General features: G+C 42.8%; 1 protein-coding gene across 2 annotated transcripts in view; it reads right to left on the bottom strand.

The window, feature by feature from the left end:
• LOC106567019 (vasopressin V2 receptor) overlaps nucleotides 1-18,756 on the bottom strand; it is a 57,836-nt gene that overhangs the window by 3,397 nt on the left and 35,683 nt on the right. For both annotated transcript variants that reach the window (XM_014135793.3, XM_014135792.3), the window contains exons 3-7: nucleotides 17,868-18,256; nucleotides 16,849-17,094; nucleotides 14,411-14,557; nucleotides 11,751-12,528; nucleotides 669-887 (exon numbers count right to left, since the gene is read on the bottom strand). In XM_014135793.3, coding sequence (XP_013991268.1) covers nucleotides 688-887; nucleotides 11,751-12,528; nucleotides 14,411-14,557; nucleotides 16,849-17,094; nucleotides 17,868-18,254 — 1,758 coding nt within the window. In that variant the 5' untranslated portion in view covers nucleotides 18,255-18,256 and the 3' untranslated portion in view covers nucleotides 669-687. The remainder of the gene's footprint in view (nucleotides 1-668; nucleotides 888-11,750; nucleotides 12,529-14,410; nucleotides 14,558-16,848; nucleotides 17,095-17,867; nucleotides 18,257-18,756) is intronic.

Here is an 18,756-nt window from a genome sequence, read left to right on the forward strand (position 1 = left end):
TGGTGGGATTTGCGTCGAAAGAAAGATGCATATGTAGAAAAGTATCCTATACCTAATGTAAAAATATGGTGGTGGATCTTTGATGTTGTGGGGATATTTGGCTTCCACTGGTTCTGGGGCCCTTGTTAAGGTCAATGGCATCATGCACTTTATCAAGTACTAGGACATTTAAAAATCCTTAAAGAAATGGTTAATTGACCACCAAATCATCATTCTGCAATGGGCATCCCATCTTAGTCTCCGGACTTGAAAACCTGTGGTTTGAATTGAAGAGGGCAGTCCATATGCGCCACAGATGAAGGATATCAAGGATCTGGAAAGATTCTTTATGGAGGAATGGTCTAAGATCCCTCCCAATGTGTTCTCCAATCTCATCAACAACAACAAAAATGTAATGGCTCAGTGTCGTTATCCTCACAAGGGTCGGGGACTGGAGTATTGAAAACAGGGGTGCCAATAACTTTGATCCCTATCTTTATGAGATTCTTTAAATTACTTGTTTAACAAAATCTCCTTCTCTAAGCAATTGTATTACTATCAATTAATATAATTTTCAACAACAAAAATAGCATATAATATAGCTCAGTATTTGTATTATTTATTTCCTAATTATTTTTTTGCTCATCTTTATCAAAGGTGTCAACAAATATTGACCCAACTGTACGTACGTGTGAGTGTCTGAGTGTGTCAGTAGAGGCTGTCCTTGGTGGTGGAGGTGTGTGTGGTGGTGGAGTCGTCAGGTATGGAGCCCCTGCGCGGGGTTCTTGGTCTGCAGCGTAACAGGGCCTGTAGCTCCCTGGACACAGAGCTGCTGAAGAAGGTGTAGATCCAGGGGTTGGTACACGAGTTCAGACTGGCCAGCAGCATCAGGATGGTGAACGCTACGCCTGCAGAGAGAGAGAGGACACACATACGGTCAGGCAAAGACACACACACAGACGCGATCAGGCAAACGCACACGCAGCCATCAGTCAGCCTGCAGGGCAGTGAGGGACATTACATTGTCAGAGCCAGCAGCTCAGCAGCCGTAGGGTACAACCAGTAAATTACAGCAGAGCTGAATGATCGCAATAGAGTGTGAAGGTCAGAGATATAGATAGGTAAGGGGTCATATAGAATAGACGTTCCTCCTCTTTGCTCAGAGGTTGGGTGATTGTGGAGGCCAGGTCATCTGATGCAGCACTCCATCACTCTCCTTCTTGGTCAAATAGCCCTTACACAGTCAGGAGGTGTGTTTTGGGTCATTGTCTTGTTGAAAACAAAATGATAGTCCCACTAAGCGCAAACCATGCTGGTTAATTGTGCCTTGAATTCTAAATAAATCACTGACAGTGTCACCAGAAAAGCACCCCCACATACCTCCTCCTCCATGCTTCACGGTGGGAACCACACATGTGGAGATCATCCATTCACCTGCTCTGCATCTCACAAAGACACAGCGGTTGGAACCAAAAATCTCAAACTTGCTTTCCCCCGGTCTAATGTCCATTGCTCGTGTTTCTTTGCCCAAGCAAGTCTCTTCTTCTTATTGGTGTCCTTTAGTAGTGGTTTCTTTGTAGCAATTCGACCATGAAGGCCTGATTCACGCAGTCTCCTCTGAACAGTTGATGTTGAGATGTGTCTGTTACTTGAACTCTGTGAAACATTTATTTGGGCTGCAATCTGAGGTGCAGTTAACAATAATGAAGTTATCCTCTGCAGCAGAGGTAACTCTGGGTCTTCCTTTCCTGTGGCGGTCCTCATGAGAGCCAGTTTCATCATAGCGCTTCATGGTTTTTGCGACTGCACTTGAAGAAATGTTCAAAGTTCTTGAAATGTTCTGGATTGACTGACCTTCATGTCTTAAAGTAATAATGAACTGTCGTTTCTCTTTGCTTATTTGAGTTGTTCTTGCCATAATATGGACTTGATCTTTTACTAAATAGGGCTATATTCTGTATACCACACCAACCTTCTCACAACACAACTGATTTGCTCAAACGCATTAAGGAAAGACAGTCCACAAATGAACTTTTAACAAGGCACACCTGTTAATTTAAATGCATTCCAGGTGACTACATCATGAAGCTGGTTGAGAGAATCCCAAGAGTGTGCAAAGCTGCCATCAAGGCAAAGGGTGTGTCGTGTCATTGGGACACCATTAAACTGAAGACATGTTTATCAAATAACTCCCTGTAATTATTATTACGCGATTAAACTGATTAATCGTTTAACTGTAATTAACTAGGAGATCGGGGCAACAAGGAAAATATTCTGATTACAAAGTTATAATTTTCCTAATATAACTTTCCTATATTATAACATTATATATTATATTATAGTATAGGCCGATTATCTTCTGGTTTAAATGGTGTATTTTACCTCGCGTCCAGTCTCATTCCAAACGTCGTAAATTGTTGTATCTGCACGAATCCAGCCTTTATTAAAGTCATCCATACCTCAATTGTCTTAAAATCATTTATTTACTAAACTAAGTAATTCACAGAAAGCATACAAAACAGTAGGTATCGTTACAAAGCAATGGTAGAGGAATGTGCCCTAGTGGGCTAAACAGGCATGGCGGCCTGTTAAACAAAGGGTCATAAAGGGAAGCTGAGGAGGCACACAGAGTTCATTAATATTAACAATTGATATGCTAAACCTTTGCACATGAACACTCACTCATTCGGGAACAATTGCAATCAATATATATTTACGCTCAGTGTGTCGTCGGGATCCTTGTTGGAGAGTCGTTCTGTTGGAGAGTTCTCTCTGTCTCTCTCTCTCTCTCTCGGTTAGAATGGATCTTTCAAAGCGACATTCATTCATGTCGTTATAGAATGGATGTTTCGTTGGTCTTCGCGTTCAATGATATAATTTACTTAGCTGCAGACTAATAATTAATATCAAAGACTTGTTCTTATTCTGTCAGTCTCGATAGTCTAAAAGTTTAACCACGTGGTATAGGTAACTTTCAGTAGAGGAATTGGGTGGTCAAACCTTGGCTCTCTCTTCTGAGGTAAGCTGGTCTGATAGAAAGTAAATCAGGGTGGGGTTTTATACGTGAACATAGAACAGGCTTGTCACATGACGCCTGGTCCTGTCTGTGTCCATGGGGGCGTGCCGATGCTTTGAACAGAAATGCATTCTATCACATTAACATCAGTACATGGCATCTCAACGTATTCCAAATAGCTTTATCCTTATTAATACATTTTATACAACCATTTGGATGCAAGTCCCATAGCTGAGGCTATTATATAAACAGTTTTATGGTAATATGGCTATCTTGTCTCTTCTGAGTGTCACAAAATTGTACCAAGCGGACCAGTTCGTAGCTGGATTCTTCACCAATCTTTTATACCTTCTCCAGAACATAAATGTCGTTTGGTTCCCCAATTCTGTGAGTTGGAAGAATTACCTGTGTCTCTCTCTATGAAACCCCTCTGTGTCTCAACTGGGCCATGTGACAAGAGATTCTCCTCTAGAATTTTACCACCCCTTCACACAGGGCCTGGGTGGGGGGAGGTAGGTTGGGGGATGGTGCAAGGGGGAGGGGGTCAACTGTCCTCCCTGTACTCAAAGAGGGCAACGTCATGACAGGTGGATACTTTGAAGAATCTCAAATATAAAATATATTTTGATTTGTTAAACACTTTTTTGGTTACTACATGACTCCATATGTGTTATTTCATAGTTTTGATGTCTTCACAAATATTCTACAATGTAGAAAATAGTACAAATAAATAAAATCCCTGGAATTAGTAGGTGTGTCCAAACTTTTAACTGGTACCATGTGACCTCACGGGACTAGAATGCACTGCTTACCTCTTTCTCTTTCTCTCTCTTAGCTCTTAGCCTCTTATTCTGCTGGACCACTCAAGCTGGCCCTCTCAAGCTGGACCACTCTAGCTGGATCACCCTAGCTGGACTTTTCTCAAGGAGGGAGAAGAACCTCCATCTTCAGTAGGCCGACCACAGGGCCTGCATGGACCTTAGCCTTTAATGGCAAGAACTGGTGAACTGATCATTTAGGGAAAGTACCTTTTAGGGATTAGTACTTGTATTGAGCGCTGTCAATACAAGGAGCCTTTAAAGAGCTAGTGTAGCCTGAACGGTACACTTAAGCTATCCGCCTTCAAGGAAAGAAGGAGAAGACAATTAGAGCACAGCCTCTGCAACTCAAGCAAGGAGCTAACAGAGAAGAGCAACAAGCTTAAGGACACCAGCTCAGGACTAAAGGAGCAACCTGAAGGAGGAGCCACCCAACTCAAGCAGAATGGACACACCCTGAAGGATCGTCTTCCTTTGTTCTCGTCCATGCGGCCCGAACAATGAAGATGCCACAACAGACTTTGATCACAGACTGAGTATAACATCATTTCAGGTTCACGATCTTGAGGTCTTTACTTCTTGTTTAAAGAACTTGTCACGTCCTGAGCAGCAGAGGTTGTTGTTGTGTAGTTTTGGTCAGGACGTGGCAGAGTATGTCTGTGTATGTGTGTTCTGGGTGTTGTATTTCTATGTGGGTCTGTGTGGCTCCCGATCAGGGACAGCTGGTGATCGTTGTTCCTGATTGGGAGTCATATAATTAGGAGTATGTTTGTCACTTGGGTTTGTGGGTGGTTGTGCTAACACGGCTAGTCTTTTTGTATGTATAGCCTGTTGGCCTGTCTGAAGTCGTTCGTGTTTATTGGTTTTTCGTGTATTCTTTACATTAAAAGATGAGTATCCACATCCCGCTTGCATTTTGGTCTGACTCTGACTTCGAGATATCTTCAGATGAAGGAGAAGATTATGACAGAACTTTGTCTTGTTATTCTGGGAAAGAACTCTGATTGATTCTCACAGAATTCCTAGCTTCAGATTAATCAATTAATTACTATTATTCTAACTGTAGTTTTATGGAACCATAACTAAAATAACTGATAAATTTGGTCTTCTTAGAATACAATTTTTTTCCAATAACTGGACTGATGCCCCGTTTATAATTCAATAGTAATAAGTGTACACGCTACTTTATAATAGTGCTGTTAAAAAGGCCAGCTCTTATTTAGCTGTTTCATCACCCCTAATCTAGTAGTTAAATTGTATTTGCCCAACACCTTATTTTCACCAAAGTGGTACCTATAAATCACCGCACTTGTACAATCACAGTCCGGCGTTCCCCGTGTACCTCCTGCCATCAGATTGAGATTGCGCGGTCTGAAGAGAAGGAAGGACATATTGGACTGTTTTCTATGATTTCTGTTATTGCGTGCATCTAATTGTAAGTACATGTCATTGCTTCTTTAGTTGGCTGTTGCTAAGGCAGTCAAGTTATTTACCATATTTAGAAGATATTTTCCTTTACATCATGCTACTCTTTTAGCCAGCTAGCCAAGTAGGTCTTAGCCAGTCATGCCAGCTAATTTATACTCTGTGTACCACATGCCTCTTTTACGATATTATTTTCACGTTCATATTGTCAGCTTATGTGGGAGAGTTAAAAAGGTTAATCCATCAAACTTCAAATTATTAGAATAGTGCACAAGGCAGAACAGAACAACCAGGTTGGGGGTCAACAGGAATATTCCAAGTTCAGACAGAAGGGGGGGGGGTCAGATCGCTATGATTGCAAGGAACTTTACCTTTGGTGTCTATTTTTAATTGTTGCGCTACTGGTGCTGCCTGTTGATGTTAGGTAGGCAGCTACAGTAGCTGAATGATGTTAACATCTTCGGGTTTTGTTTCATTAAATGTATTTTATTTCATCTGGTTGCTTGCGTCACCTACTAACACCCTGGTACTACCCGTAGCTCCCGTTCTCCTCAGTCCTACAAAGCACGAACGTGAAATAAATAAAACATCCCAAGGTTAATGCTGTAGATATTGTTATAAGGGAGTGTGAGACTATTGAAACATGTATCTTTGAGAGTTTTATTGTTGTTATTAATATAGTTTACAGAGTGCTAAAAAGTGTTGCTGTTGCTAGCTAGCATGTCTTTCTGTGATGCAGACGGTTAGCTAAGCTGCCGACTGGTGCTGGCATTGCATTATGGGAGATGTAGTTTTGGCTCTCTAAGGTCTGAATGGGATAGAGGCGATTTCACATTGTAGCTTGTTTGTGTTGCAGTGTTTTTGTACATGAGTTGTTGTATTTTGGTACTGTCAACACTGAAAGCACCTAGCAATGTATTGGGGATGTTAGATAGGATATGTGTTTTACCTTTCTTCATGCTCCTGTGTAGAACAACTTGTCAGATGGTGCATTGGAGACTGATGTGCTTCTGTCCTGTCTTTTCATAATACTATTGCAGGTATGGTTCTATTGTCTATGAATTAAGATGATACATTATTTGTACTAAGGACTGGTTATTATTTTATACTATACATTATGGCTTTATCTATGAATATGATTGTGTGAGTCCGAGAAAACACTGAGAGAGAAAGAACAACTTGTCAGATGGTGCGTTGGAGACTGATGTTTTCCTGTCCTGTCTTTTCACAATACTATTGCAGATCGACATAAAAGCCAAAAAGACAGCCGTGGTGTCGCTCTTCATTTCTTGGTTCTCCAGTGGCACAATTATAGCCGTGTTTATGGACAATTACAACCTTTATTTAGCCTCATGCTACCTTGCACCATATATTTAGTCTTATGTATGTAACCTAATTTAGCCTGTGCCTTCTTAGCCTTAGCCTGTGCCTCCTTGTTGTGGTCTCCTGCACATGCGCAGATCTTGGGTAGATTGCAGTCACATTTCAGTTACTTGCTATGTCATTCAATTGATGTATAGTTATCATATGGTTACCAATAATTGGGCTTTTGTCCTGTAAGTGTGTTACTGTAGCCTATGCATTTTGTTTTGCCCCTTACATTATATCTTGGCATAAGCAGTATAGAGATTGTGTATTTATGTGTATTCTAGATACTAGCACGAATACCACCACAGTCTACTGGGCCTGTATATTGTACGTAAGCCTATACTCGTGGTAATTCCTTTCTATTCTGTTCCATAGAAACACTTTTATACACTCTCACTTCCACTGTGAGCACTGTCAATCAAGGAGTATGGTGTGGTGAACCCTTATCTGTAATAAACCTGTTCTGAAGACTTGTTCTTGCTGGACAGACCTGTGGCGGCTGTACCGCATCCACTGGCAGATATAGCTCTCTAGTATATCTCTTAGTATTGTTCAAGTGCACAATATAGGGAATAGGGTGCCATTTGTGACGCAGGCATGGAGAGATCGAGGTCATGGTCCCCTTCCTCCTCTTCAGAGAGTAGTGACTATTTAACAGTACCAGTATTCAGTGTGGAAACAAACTGTTTATGGTTTTCCATTTTAGTTTCTCTCTGGCACTATTAGATGTGCTGTAAATTTCCTTCTGGAACAAAAATCTCTAAACTTTACCTATTTCCTTTGGCCACTTTCTACTTCTAACATGCCGTTTTTATGTAATAAGTAGGACACCAAGCACTGGCCTCCTCCCTCTTTACTATTGCCAGTTTAGGAAGATAAAAGGAGCTGGGGGTTGACTAGAGACTACACAGCTGATAGCAATCGGTGTGTGCATGATGACTTATGTGTGCGTGTTTGCGTGCGTTGGGTGCCTATTCATGTGTGTGTTTAACTCTGTGTGCGAGCTGTTGGCAGATGCTATTGTTGATGAAATGTCAACATCTGTCTGGGGTGTGAGCAACAGGAGATATAAACAGGCTATTTACTGACACTGAGGTGTGTGTGTGTGTGTGTGTGTGTGTGTGTGTGTGTGTGTGTGTGTGTGTGTGTGTGTGTGTGTGTGTGTGTGTGTGTGTGTGTGTGTGTGTGTGTGTGTGTGTGTGTGTGTGTGCATGCCAGTGTGTTCTGCTTCAGATGAGAGAAGAAAAAAGTAATCCACAGTGTTGAATTTGTAAGCAAACACCTGACATAGTGTTAGTTGAGTTGAGTTATGTTATGGTGACCTTAAATAAATTCTAGTTCTAGATCAGTTGTGGCTGGTGGCACTTGAAATCGGAGGAAGGGCTCATAGTAAAGGCTGCAATGGAATCAATGGAATGGTATCAAACGCATCTAACATATGGTTAACATGTGTTTGATACTATTTCATTTATACCATTCCAGACATTATTATGAGACATCCTCTCCTCACCAGCCTTCATTATTCTGGATATGCAGTGTTGGGGAAGCTACTCTGAAAAGATAGTTTACCAAGCTACCAGTTAGGGATGCACGATATATCGGTAAGCATATTGGAATCGGCCGATATTAGGTAAAAATGGCCCGATGTCTAGTTTAACGCCGATGTGCAAAACCGATGTCACAGCTGAAGTGCATACCTACATAACGTAGGTAGATGACGTAATGACGCCACGAAAAATACAGTGCTACACAGAACAAAAGCAGAAAAATACTTAGAGCACACTTCCAACAACTAAACCAGTTCAAGTCGAGCAGTCATTTGAAAGAGTAAGAAAATTTCAGCGAGACAACTCAAAGGCGACATCCATTAATGCCAAGATAATGGAATTCATTGCCCTTGACAATCAACCGTTCTCTGTCATGGATGATGGTGGCTTTCGCCGACTGGTCGAGCACCTCAAGCCCCGGTACACACTACCAAGTAGGCGTTATTTTTCAGATGTTGCCCTACCGGAGTTACATTTGTATTGTTGAAATGCACATCCCTGAGCTACTTGCTATGGGAGTCACTGCTATTAGCTTCACGATTGACTAACATTTGGACCAGCGATGCCAGCCCCATGAGCATGCTGAGTCTGACAGCACAGTGGGTCTACGAGGATTTTGTACTGAGGAAAGCCCTATTGCATGCTCAAGAATGTGCTGGTTGTCATACCGCTGCTGCCATTTCAATGGTATTTGAGAACGTGTTTGAAACTTGGAAACATGAACACACTCCTAGCTCCATTCGAACAACTGACTGGAGAAATAAGCTCATCAACAGTGTCTGCAGCAGACGTGATACCCTCTGTCATGGCATTGAAACGCCTGCTCAACAAAACTGCCCACCCAGAAGCGATTCGGTGGCATTCTCTCTGAGCCTCTTTACTGTGTCGCCACATTCTCGATGCTAGGTACAAGGGCCGCTACTTCGATGCAGACAAGAAACAGGGTTTACGTGAAATGTTACAGACACAGCTGGACAAGATGGAAACGGACACAGTGACAGTGCGCACCGAGGAAGAGAGGCCACAGACAGACAGAGCTGAAACTTCACTGCTTGACATGTATGATGAAATCCTGGTTGAGACTGAACAAGTGAACAACGAAACAGCACAGCAAGTAAGTGAAAGAAATAGGTTTTGATTATGTTTTACTGGTAATAGGGACATACGTAAATGTCAACAAAAGAACTTTTTGGTCAGTGTGTGTGTGTGTGTGTGTGTTAACCATTTAAATATACTAGAATGCTTAAAAGGCTGTTAAAATTTTAAATATCGGTGATTGGTATCGGGTTTTTTTGAGCAATGAAAATATCGGTATTGGCCAAAAATTTAATATCGGTGCATCCCTACTACCAATTACTTCACACTGTAGCTTAACTTCTTTCACTCAAGCTACCCCTATGAAAAATATAGTTTACTGAACTAAAGTTACTTTGAAAAAGTACTTCGTGAAAAATTATCATATGTAAATCTGAAATGTCATAGACTGTAAATTGCAAGCACAGATCACTTTGGGGTCATATGATGTCAGAAGAACCTACCCCGGCCCTTGTCTCACAAACACCACTCTAGCCCAGCCTCCGTTAATCACACAGACTACTGGTTGGTATCAATGGATGTAGTAGAAATAGACAGATCCAATGGTACAACCCAGAAGTCTGTAGGTGTTTAACAAGGTGTTAGAAGTCCAAAACATGCCAGCATGAAAGTGGGACTGTAGGATTTCAACACAAAAACAATGTTTCAAGTGAGAATTAGGCAGGTCTGATAAAGAAAAAGAAAGAAAATTATAGCCTACTTTACCCATTTTTTTCTTTTTGCAAAAAAATGGTTTGTAGTTCCAGTAGTTAGCTACACCACTACATGGCTAAAAGTAATTAAAGTGCAATTCCATCACCTTTCAACCTCATTTTCATTAATCCAGCACAATACCAGTGTCTACATACGTGAAAACTGTGCATTTTTACATTTTGTAGAAAAAACTATAAAGTTAAAAAGTTCTACTCGATGACATCAATGATTTTCAAATACTATGAGAATTGAGGTGACGCGTGGAGCAAGAAAATACCCTCCTATTGGCCAGAAACTTGTTGAACGTTTTTCTTACTTTTAAGAAATGTGATGTCACAGAGAACCATTTTTTAGGAACTTTCTTCTTATCTTTTTAACTACGGCTCATATAACCGTGCTGTTTTTACATGTGTAGATACTGGTATGGTGCTGGAGATAGTGAATATGAGGTTGAGAAGTGGCGGAATCGACCTTTAACTTCACTAGGGTAGGGGGCACTATTTTCACCTCCGGATGAAAAGCGGGGCCAAAGTAAACTGCCTGCTAGGATATGCATATAATTGGTAGATTTGGATAGAAAACACTCCAAAGTTTCCAAAACTGTTAAAATAATGTCTGTGAGTATAATAGAACTGATATGGCAGGCGAAAATTTGTAAGTCGCTCTGGATAAGAGCGTCTGCTAAATGACTAAAATGTAAATGTAAAATGAAAACCTGAGAGAAATTCATCCAGGAAGTGGGATTTCTTTATGTTTGTAGTTTTCTATTGAATGCCATTACAGTATCCATTGACTTAGGACTCAAATTGCACTTCCTATGGCTTTCACTAGATGTCAGCAGTCTTTAGAAATAGTTTCAGGCTTGTATTCTGAAAAATGAAGGAGTAAGACCACTATGAATGAGTGGACACTGCAGTGTCCCAGAGGTTTTTCATGCGCACGACCAAAAGCACGCCTTTCTTGTTTTCCTTTTATATTGACGAAGCTATTGTCCGGTTGAAATGTTATTGATTATTATGACTAAAAACAACCTGAGGATTGATTATAAACATCGTTTGACATGTTTCTACGAACTTTACTGATACTTTTCTGATTTTTCGTCTGTCTGTTGTGACTGCCTTTGAGCCTGTGGATTACTGAACAAAACGCGCGAACAAAACGGAGGTTTTTGGATATAAAGAGGGACTTTATCGAACAAAACAAACATTTATTGAGTAAATGGGAGTCTTGTGAGTGCAACCATATGAAGGTCCTCAAAGGTAAGTGATTCATTTTATCACTATTTCTGACTTGTGCAACTCCTCTACTTGGCTGGTAACTGTTTGTAATGATTTGTCTGCTGGGCGCTGTTCTCAGATAATCGCATGGTATGCTTTCGCCGTAAAGCCTTTTTGAAATCTGACATCGTGGTTGGATTAACAAGAAGTGAATCTTTAAACCGATGTATAACACTTGTATGTTTTATTACTTTTTATAATGAGTGTTTCTGTTTTTGAATTTGGCGCTCTGCAATTTCACTGGATGTTGGCCAGGTGGGACGGTAGCGTTCCACACCCCCTAGAGAGGTTTTAACTACTGAAAACACTACCTAGATTTGAATTCAGTTCAACTACCACTAAGCTACTGTAAAATGTAGTGAAATTACTAGTTGAACTACATGTAGTTCACTACTCCCCAACATTGTGGATATGAAGACAATAACATATTTTTAACCTCAGTGACCCAAATATTTGGACATACAGTGGAGCTCAGTATGCTTTGTGTGCTTAGTAAGTGTGTTTCTGTGTGCGTGCGTCTTCGATCTCTAACCTTGGTCCGGAGGGTTGGGGTCCCAGGCAGCCCACAGCTGAACGATGAAGAAGGGGGACCAGCAGACTGTGTAGACCAACACTATCACCAGAGTCATCCTCACCGTCTTAGACATGGCGTTAGAGATGGAGGGGGGCGTCAGGGCCCGGGGGGGTGGGGGAGGGTACTCCAGCGATGGGCGTGGAGAGGAGACACACCGGGGGGAGGATGGGAGCTCGAAGGATGTGTAGGACTCATGACAGTAGCATCCACCATTGTTAGGAGGCACTGAACCACCACCACAACCACCTGAGGTGACTGGGCCATGGGATCCATGTGAGCACGTGTCACATGATGGGGGAACTACAGCTGTACTGGAGACCCTTTGGTCACTGAGGCCGGGGTTGGAGGGGAGGGTTAGGTTATCTGGGGTGTTGAAGGGGCTTTGCTGTGTTGCTGCTGTGTGGTTGTTGTGACAGCTGCTGTATTGTGGAGAGGGGGACAGGTAGGGATAGCACTCTGAGGGCACAACAGCTGTAGTAGACTGGGGAGAGAGCGGTAAGAGAGGGTTACAGAAAGTGCTGGAGGGGTTGTTGTTCATAGTCTTTAGAAGCTGTTCCCCTCCTGCTCCTCTCCCCCCTCTGCATCCCCCCCTCCCCTGCTCCCTGGTCGCTCTGTCGTCGTCCTTTTTGACTCTGTGGAAGTGGAAGATGACATCGTTGTTCTTCTTGAGCTCTGCTGACACCATCCTCTCTGACTTCAGATAGATGTTGTTGTGAATCTCTCTGAAGATCCGGATCTGGAATGAGAAAGAAATAGATGAATGAGTGAATGATTGAATGGATTAATTAATGAATGTGTCTTAATGAGTCTGAATATGTCTGAAGTATGTAGCTAGATACTAAAAGAGTAAAATACATACAACTAATATAAACGTACAGCTAACTTCCAAAATAGAGGAAACACTTGAGTAAATGAGGGATACAAAGTATATTGAAAGCAGATGCTTCCACACAGATTCCTCAGTTAATTAAGCAGTTAACATCCCATCATGCTTAGGATCATGTATAAAAATGCCCAGTCGTCCATTATTTTGGCTACCATAGCTAGAATAAGAGATCTCAGTGACTTTGAAAGAAGGGTCTCAAAAGTGCATAGTGTTTAAAGGGTTTGTGTATGTGTCTGTCACCAGATCTCAACCCAATTGAACACTTATGGGAGATTCTGGAGCGGTGCCTGAGACAGCATTTTTCACCACCATCAACAAAACACCAAATGATGGGATTAATCTCAGAATGGTGTTGCATCCCTCCAATAGAGTTTCAGACACTTGTAGAATCTATGCTAAGGTGCATTGAAGCTGTTCTGGCGGGTTATGGTGGCCCAACGCCCTAAAGATACTTTATGTTGGTGTTTCCTTTATTTTGGCAGTTACCTGTAGATACTAATAGAACAAATGTACTTAGACATTAAAAGAGTGCACATAGAGAAGTATTTTGGAACCGATTTCTAAACCTAATCATCCCAACACAGACACCAAACACAGACCTTTCTAACTCAATTAAATGTCCTAGATTCTGTTTCCTGAAAAAGCACAAGACCCCAGCAGGTCATGAGAAACTGGGTCTTAGAACAATGTCTTGCCAAACCATGTTAGCAAGGAGGTCACTTGATCAGATCTGGGTTCAAACACGACTTTAAATAATTTAAAATACTTAAGCTGTTTTGACTGAGCTTGCCTAGCATAATGGAACCAATAGAATATTGCCAAAACACCAAACTCGCCCATCGGGGGAACTCCAGGCAGAATAAATCACACACTCTAAGTATTCGAAAGATTTTAAATAGTATTTAAACCCTGCTCTACACTTGTAATTAAACAAAAAATAATTCAATGTCCCTAATCTTTGGCTGGGATCTTGTTCAATTGACTGTTATTCTGGTTCCTCGCTGGGTCCCTCACAGTGGGTAGTGTTCTGACAGGCCAGCCACACAGCAGTAGGTCTACAGTGGGCGGTGTTAATTAGGCCAGGGAAACAGCAAATAGCCGGACCCTGGAAATATCTTTCCTTAAATAGAGCAGCTTGCTCTCTCTCTGAGTCTGACTGGACCAGAGGGAGGTAACCCAGAATGTCTCTATCCCCCACGGGACGCTACACAACACCAGCCAGTACAGCCACCCCATCTACCCCACCAGCTGTCCGGTCTGTCCTTGATCTGATAGAACTGACTCCCTGCAGCTTATTCAACAGTGCCTACCAAAAACCGCTCCATCAAAACACAGCAAATGTTATTCATGCAAAATCAATTTTTTAATTCTGTGTTTTGTATGTTCTCGGGGGTGGCAGGTAGCCAATAGCTTAGAGATATGGAGTGCATCCCAAACTTCACTCTGTTCCCTATATAGCGCACTACTTTTGACCAGAGCCTTAAGGATAATGAAATAGGAAGTGAACTGGTAAACGGAGGGCAGCTGGTCTCTGATCCCAGGCACCCTCCAAGGGCATTGCACCACGGTTAACGCTGTGCCTGTCAATGTGGAAAAAGGATACATTTATATTGTATTTTTGTTCTGTGGTCACACTGTGTTGTGTCCTTGTCGTCGTACCTGACAGACAGTGATCATTAAGCCTGGCAGTGTGTGTGCATGTGTGTGCGTCTGTTTCAGTAGTAGACAGTACCTGGCAGACAGTAATGATTAGTGCTGGCAGTAAGAACACTGCAAGGGTCATCCAGGTGATGTAGGCCTTGAGTCCCCACGGCTCAGCGAAGTGAGCCCAGCACTCAAACTCTCCTGGAGACACCTCTGACTGCGAGAAGATGAACAACTGGGGAGAGGGGATTGTTGGAGGAGGGAGAGTGTGGGGAGTGGAGGGAGGGGAGGAAGGAAGAGTGAGGGGTGAGGGAGTCAAAACCAAACCAAACATCAATTTCCTTCACAACTAACAGAACAGGAGACCACACTGTCCAGGAAACTTCCACTGATCTCATGATACGCCTAAAAATGGACCATCTTAAATGTGACTGCAGGCCCTGGGGTCAGGGCAGGAGTGTCCCATTGAGACTTAATTTCCTGAGCCAGCATGTCATCTAGCTGTCCCTGGTACACACCCCAGGTAGCCTATACTGATCAGCGGGGCCAGTGTCCCTACCTCTATATTGTTCTGAGGGCAGCTCTGCCTCAAGGGCAGAACATATGTAAATGGTTGTGTGAAAGTTCAAGTAAATGGTAAGTGGGCAGAGGCTGTCATGTTAGGGTTGTGTTTGAGGCTAGGGTTAGGGTTGAGCTCGGATGTGGACATGAAGCTAGGGATAGGGTTGTGGTTGAGGGTTAGGGTCAGTGGAGGCTCTTCAGTGGAGGAAGGGGAGGACCATCCTACTCAGTACATTTCTGAAAAATAAAAATGGTGAAACGTTTGAGATAAATCCATAGTAAATATACATCACGTCACCAGATCACTGTTTTGCAATGAAGGTCTACAGTAGCCTCAACAGCACCCTCTAGGGTGGCACCATGGTGTAGCTGGAGGACAGCTATTTTCTGTACTCCTCTGGATACACTGACTTTAATACAAAACCTAGGAGGCCTGTGGTTCTCACCTCCTTCCATAGACTTACACAGTAATTATGACAACTTTTCTTGCAGTATGAAATAACATCTTGTTCATCCAATCAAAGGCTCAAAGAATTAATCTAGTACTGAAGGCATAAGCTACAGCTAGCTAGCACTGCAGTCCATAAAATGTGGTGAGTAGTAGATTCAAAGAGAGAGAAAAACAATAGTTGAACAGTTTTGAACGAGAGAGAGGGAGGGAGAGCGCTAAGCAGGGTTGGTCCTGGTCTGTCCCTGGATGGGAGACCAGATGCTGCTGGAAGTGGTGTTGCAGTAGGAGGCACTCTCCTCTGATCTAAAATAATATCCCATTGCCCAGGGCAGTGATTGGGGACATTGCCCTGTGTAGGGTGCCGTCTTACAGATGGGACGTTGAATGGGTGTCCTGTCACTAAAGATCCCATGGCACTTATCATAAGAGTAGGGGTGTTAACCGCGGTGTCCTGGGCAAATTCCCAATCTGGCCCTCATACCATCATGGCCACCTAATCATCCCCGTCTTCCAATTGGCTCATTCATCCCCCCCTCTTTTCCCCTGTAATTATTTTCCAGGTCATTAATGTAAATGAGAATGTGTTTTGGTAATATAAATCTAGAAATAAAACGTGTCTTAAACAGAGAGGAATGCTATTTACGTTAGCTACGTTATAAATGTTCATTTGTAGGCTAGGTTGTAATGTCATAATGAGTATAGGGTAAATTTGAGTATCATGTAGTCGCCTAAATCCATCAATGTTACATTGAACTGGGTGAATGGAATAGGAATGACAGTCATCCTATATGCTGTAATAGAAATAAAGCCTCGCTAACCAAAATTAAAAATCGTCCTCCTTATTATTAAACAGCACGAAGCGACACTGGTTAGGGTTGAGCTGGGATGTGGACATGAAGCTAGGTTTAGGGTTAGGGTTGAGCTGAGATGTGGACATGAAGCTAGGTTTAGGGTTAGGGTTGAGCTGAGATGTGGACATGAAGCTAGGTTTAGGGTTGAGCTGAGATGTGGACATGAAGCTAGGTTTAGGGTTAGGGTTAAGGTGAGATGTGGACATGAAGCTAGGTTTAGGGTTAGGGTTAAGCTGAGATGTGGACATGAAGTTAGGGTTAGGGTTGAGCTGGGATGTGGACATGAAGCTAGGGTTAGGGTTGAGCTGAGATGTGGACATGAAGCTAGGTTTAGGGTTAGGGTTGAGCTGAGATGTGGACATGAATCTAGGGTTAGGGTTAGGGTTGAGCTGGGATGCGGACATGAAGCTAGAGTTAGGGTTGAGCTGGGATGTGGGTTTAGGGATAGGGTTTAGTTGAGATGTGGACATAAAACTAAGGTTAGGCTAACTGTCCCCTACAGTACCAACCTGTGGTAGGGAGAGCAGCAGGGCCAGGCAGTCGTGATGGAGTTAGAGTTAGAGGTTAAGGCTTAGGTTCAAGCTTAGGCTCGGTGTTCCTACCTGCCTGTGGTACGGGGAGCAGCAGGGCCAGGGGGTCAGAGGTCAGTGATAGTGCTCCTACCTGTGGTATAGAGAGAAGTAAGGCCAGGCCCCAGGCCATCATAATAGGGGTGTTCCAGCGGGACACGGACCCACCACGATAGGCCTGCAGTGGGCAGCAGATGGCATAGTGCCGGTCCACTGTCATGGCTACGATCATATAGGAGGACGCGAACATCCCTACGATCTGCAGGTACTTTACTGAGCGACACAGAAAATCCGGCCCCTGGAACCTTTCTGTGATGTCCCACATCAGCTGGGGAAAAACCTGAGGGGCCGACAGGAAATAAGAGAAAATTTAGCGTGGCTATGTTAGATACTAGCATACTACTTAGAATCCATGAATCAATGCATGCTAGTGTGGACATTGAAACAGAGTAGACTGACAGCCATAGCAATGGAATAATAATATTTATTTAAATGCTGACGCCATTTCCACTGCATTTTGAGAACTGCACCCACCATACAATATTAGGCGAATGTGTGTTAGTCATTTAGGACGGCCATATACAGATGTAGGATCTTAATTTGAGCCAGTTTGCTACAGCAGGAAAATAATCCATCAGCAACAGAAAACGTGAATTATAATGTGGATTATAATGGACATTTTGGTAGGGATTGCTACATTTTTCATTATGTCAAATCAAGCCTAAAATTTCAACGTGAAAATTACTAACTTCAGAAGCCTTTTAAAACTCAAATACACTAGAAGTTTGCAGGAAAATTTGCAGCAACATAATAAATGAAGATCATATATCTGTAACAATGATTTCGAGTTGTATGAATAGTTGACTAATTCATATTGTTAAACAGACTAGAAGGGACAGAATCATTACATTTGAGTCATTTAGCAGACGCTCTTATCCAGAGCAACTTGGTCATGTTAGCTTCACCACACTCTCCATGTCATTGTGATTTAAGTCACTCATAGGTTACTGATGTTGACTACTGTATACATGTGGTGCCTAGCAATCAAAACAGGGCTGGGGTTAATCCCAAGAGAACTGGAGTCGACTCTAATCTCTGAGGTGTCAGTCTCACCTGGAACAGCGCCACCACCAGGTCAGCCAGACACAGGTTGACCATGAACAGATGCATGGGAGCGTTGTGTTTCCTCCTGCGGAGCAGCACCCACAGTACGAAGCCATTCCCTAGGGTAGTGAGGGCCAGCACCAAGCCCAGGACCCCTATCTCCGCCCGGGCCAGACCCAGATTCCTCATCCTGGGCTGGGGTAAGGCATGGGGCGTGGTGGCTGAGGCGTTCTCGGGGATAATCCAGTAATAGGACCCTGTCCCTTCATGAGAACTGTTAAGGGATGTGAAGTTGGAGAAGAGGGAGGAAGTGAGGTTGGTTCTTCCTGTTGTCACGGATGCCAGAGAGGAGTGGCCTGATCCATTCCAACCCATTTCCCCGGAGATGGTTTCCATGCCTGCGTAAAACAAAAACCAAACAACAGAAACCTCATAAAACGAATAATGATAAAATCTCGCCCTGTGTTTGTTTTGGAGGGAGATAGGGCAAAGAGGGCACAGGGCCTGCGGAAATGACCTATAGTCCTATAGTCCAGCCTTGTTCTATACCGGATCATGCAAGTCACAAGCATCCTCTGTTTGTTTGCAATAAACATTGCGGCTAAGATTTGTTAATAAACTGATGGTTTGTTAGGTTTGGTTAATCCAATTTTTATTAAATGATCTTCAATTGCCTTCTAATTTGTTGGACAGACGAGTAGTCTTACTATCCCCCTTCCCTCCCTTCTTACGTCTTAGCACTCTCTGTCCAGACTTCTTGCCAATACTTCGACCATCTTTCTTTGATTTCTTCCAGGGTCTCTCTCTAGACAAACTGGAAGAACACTTTGTTTCATTGATTGGGATCTTCTTCCTGATATGTTTTGTCATGAGGATATAAATAGCTTTTACAGGCCTC

This window comes from Salmo salar, chromosome 13, assembly GCF_965601325.2.
Source record: "Salmo salar chromosome 13, fSalSal1, whole genome shotgun sequence".
In the NCBI taxonomy this organism is placed as follows: Eukaryota; Metazoa; Chordata; class Actinopteri; order Salmoniformes; family Salmonidae; genus Salmo; species Salmo salar.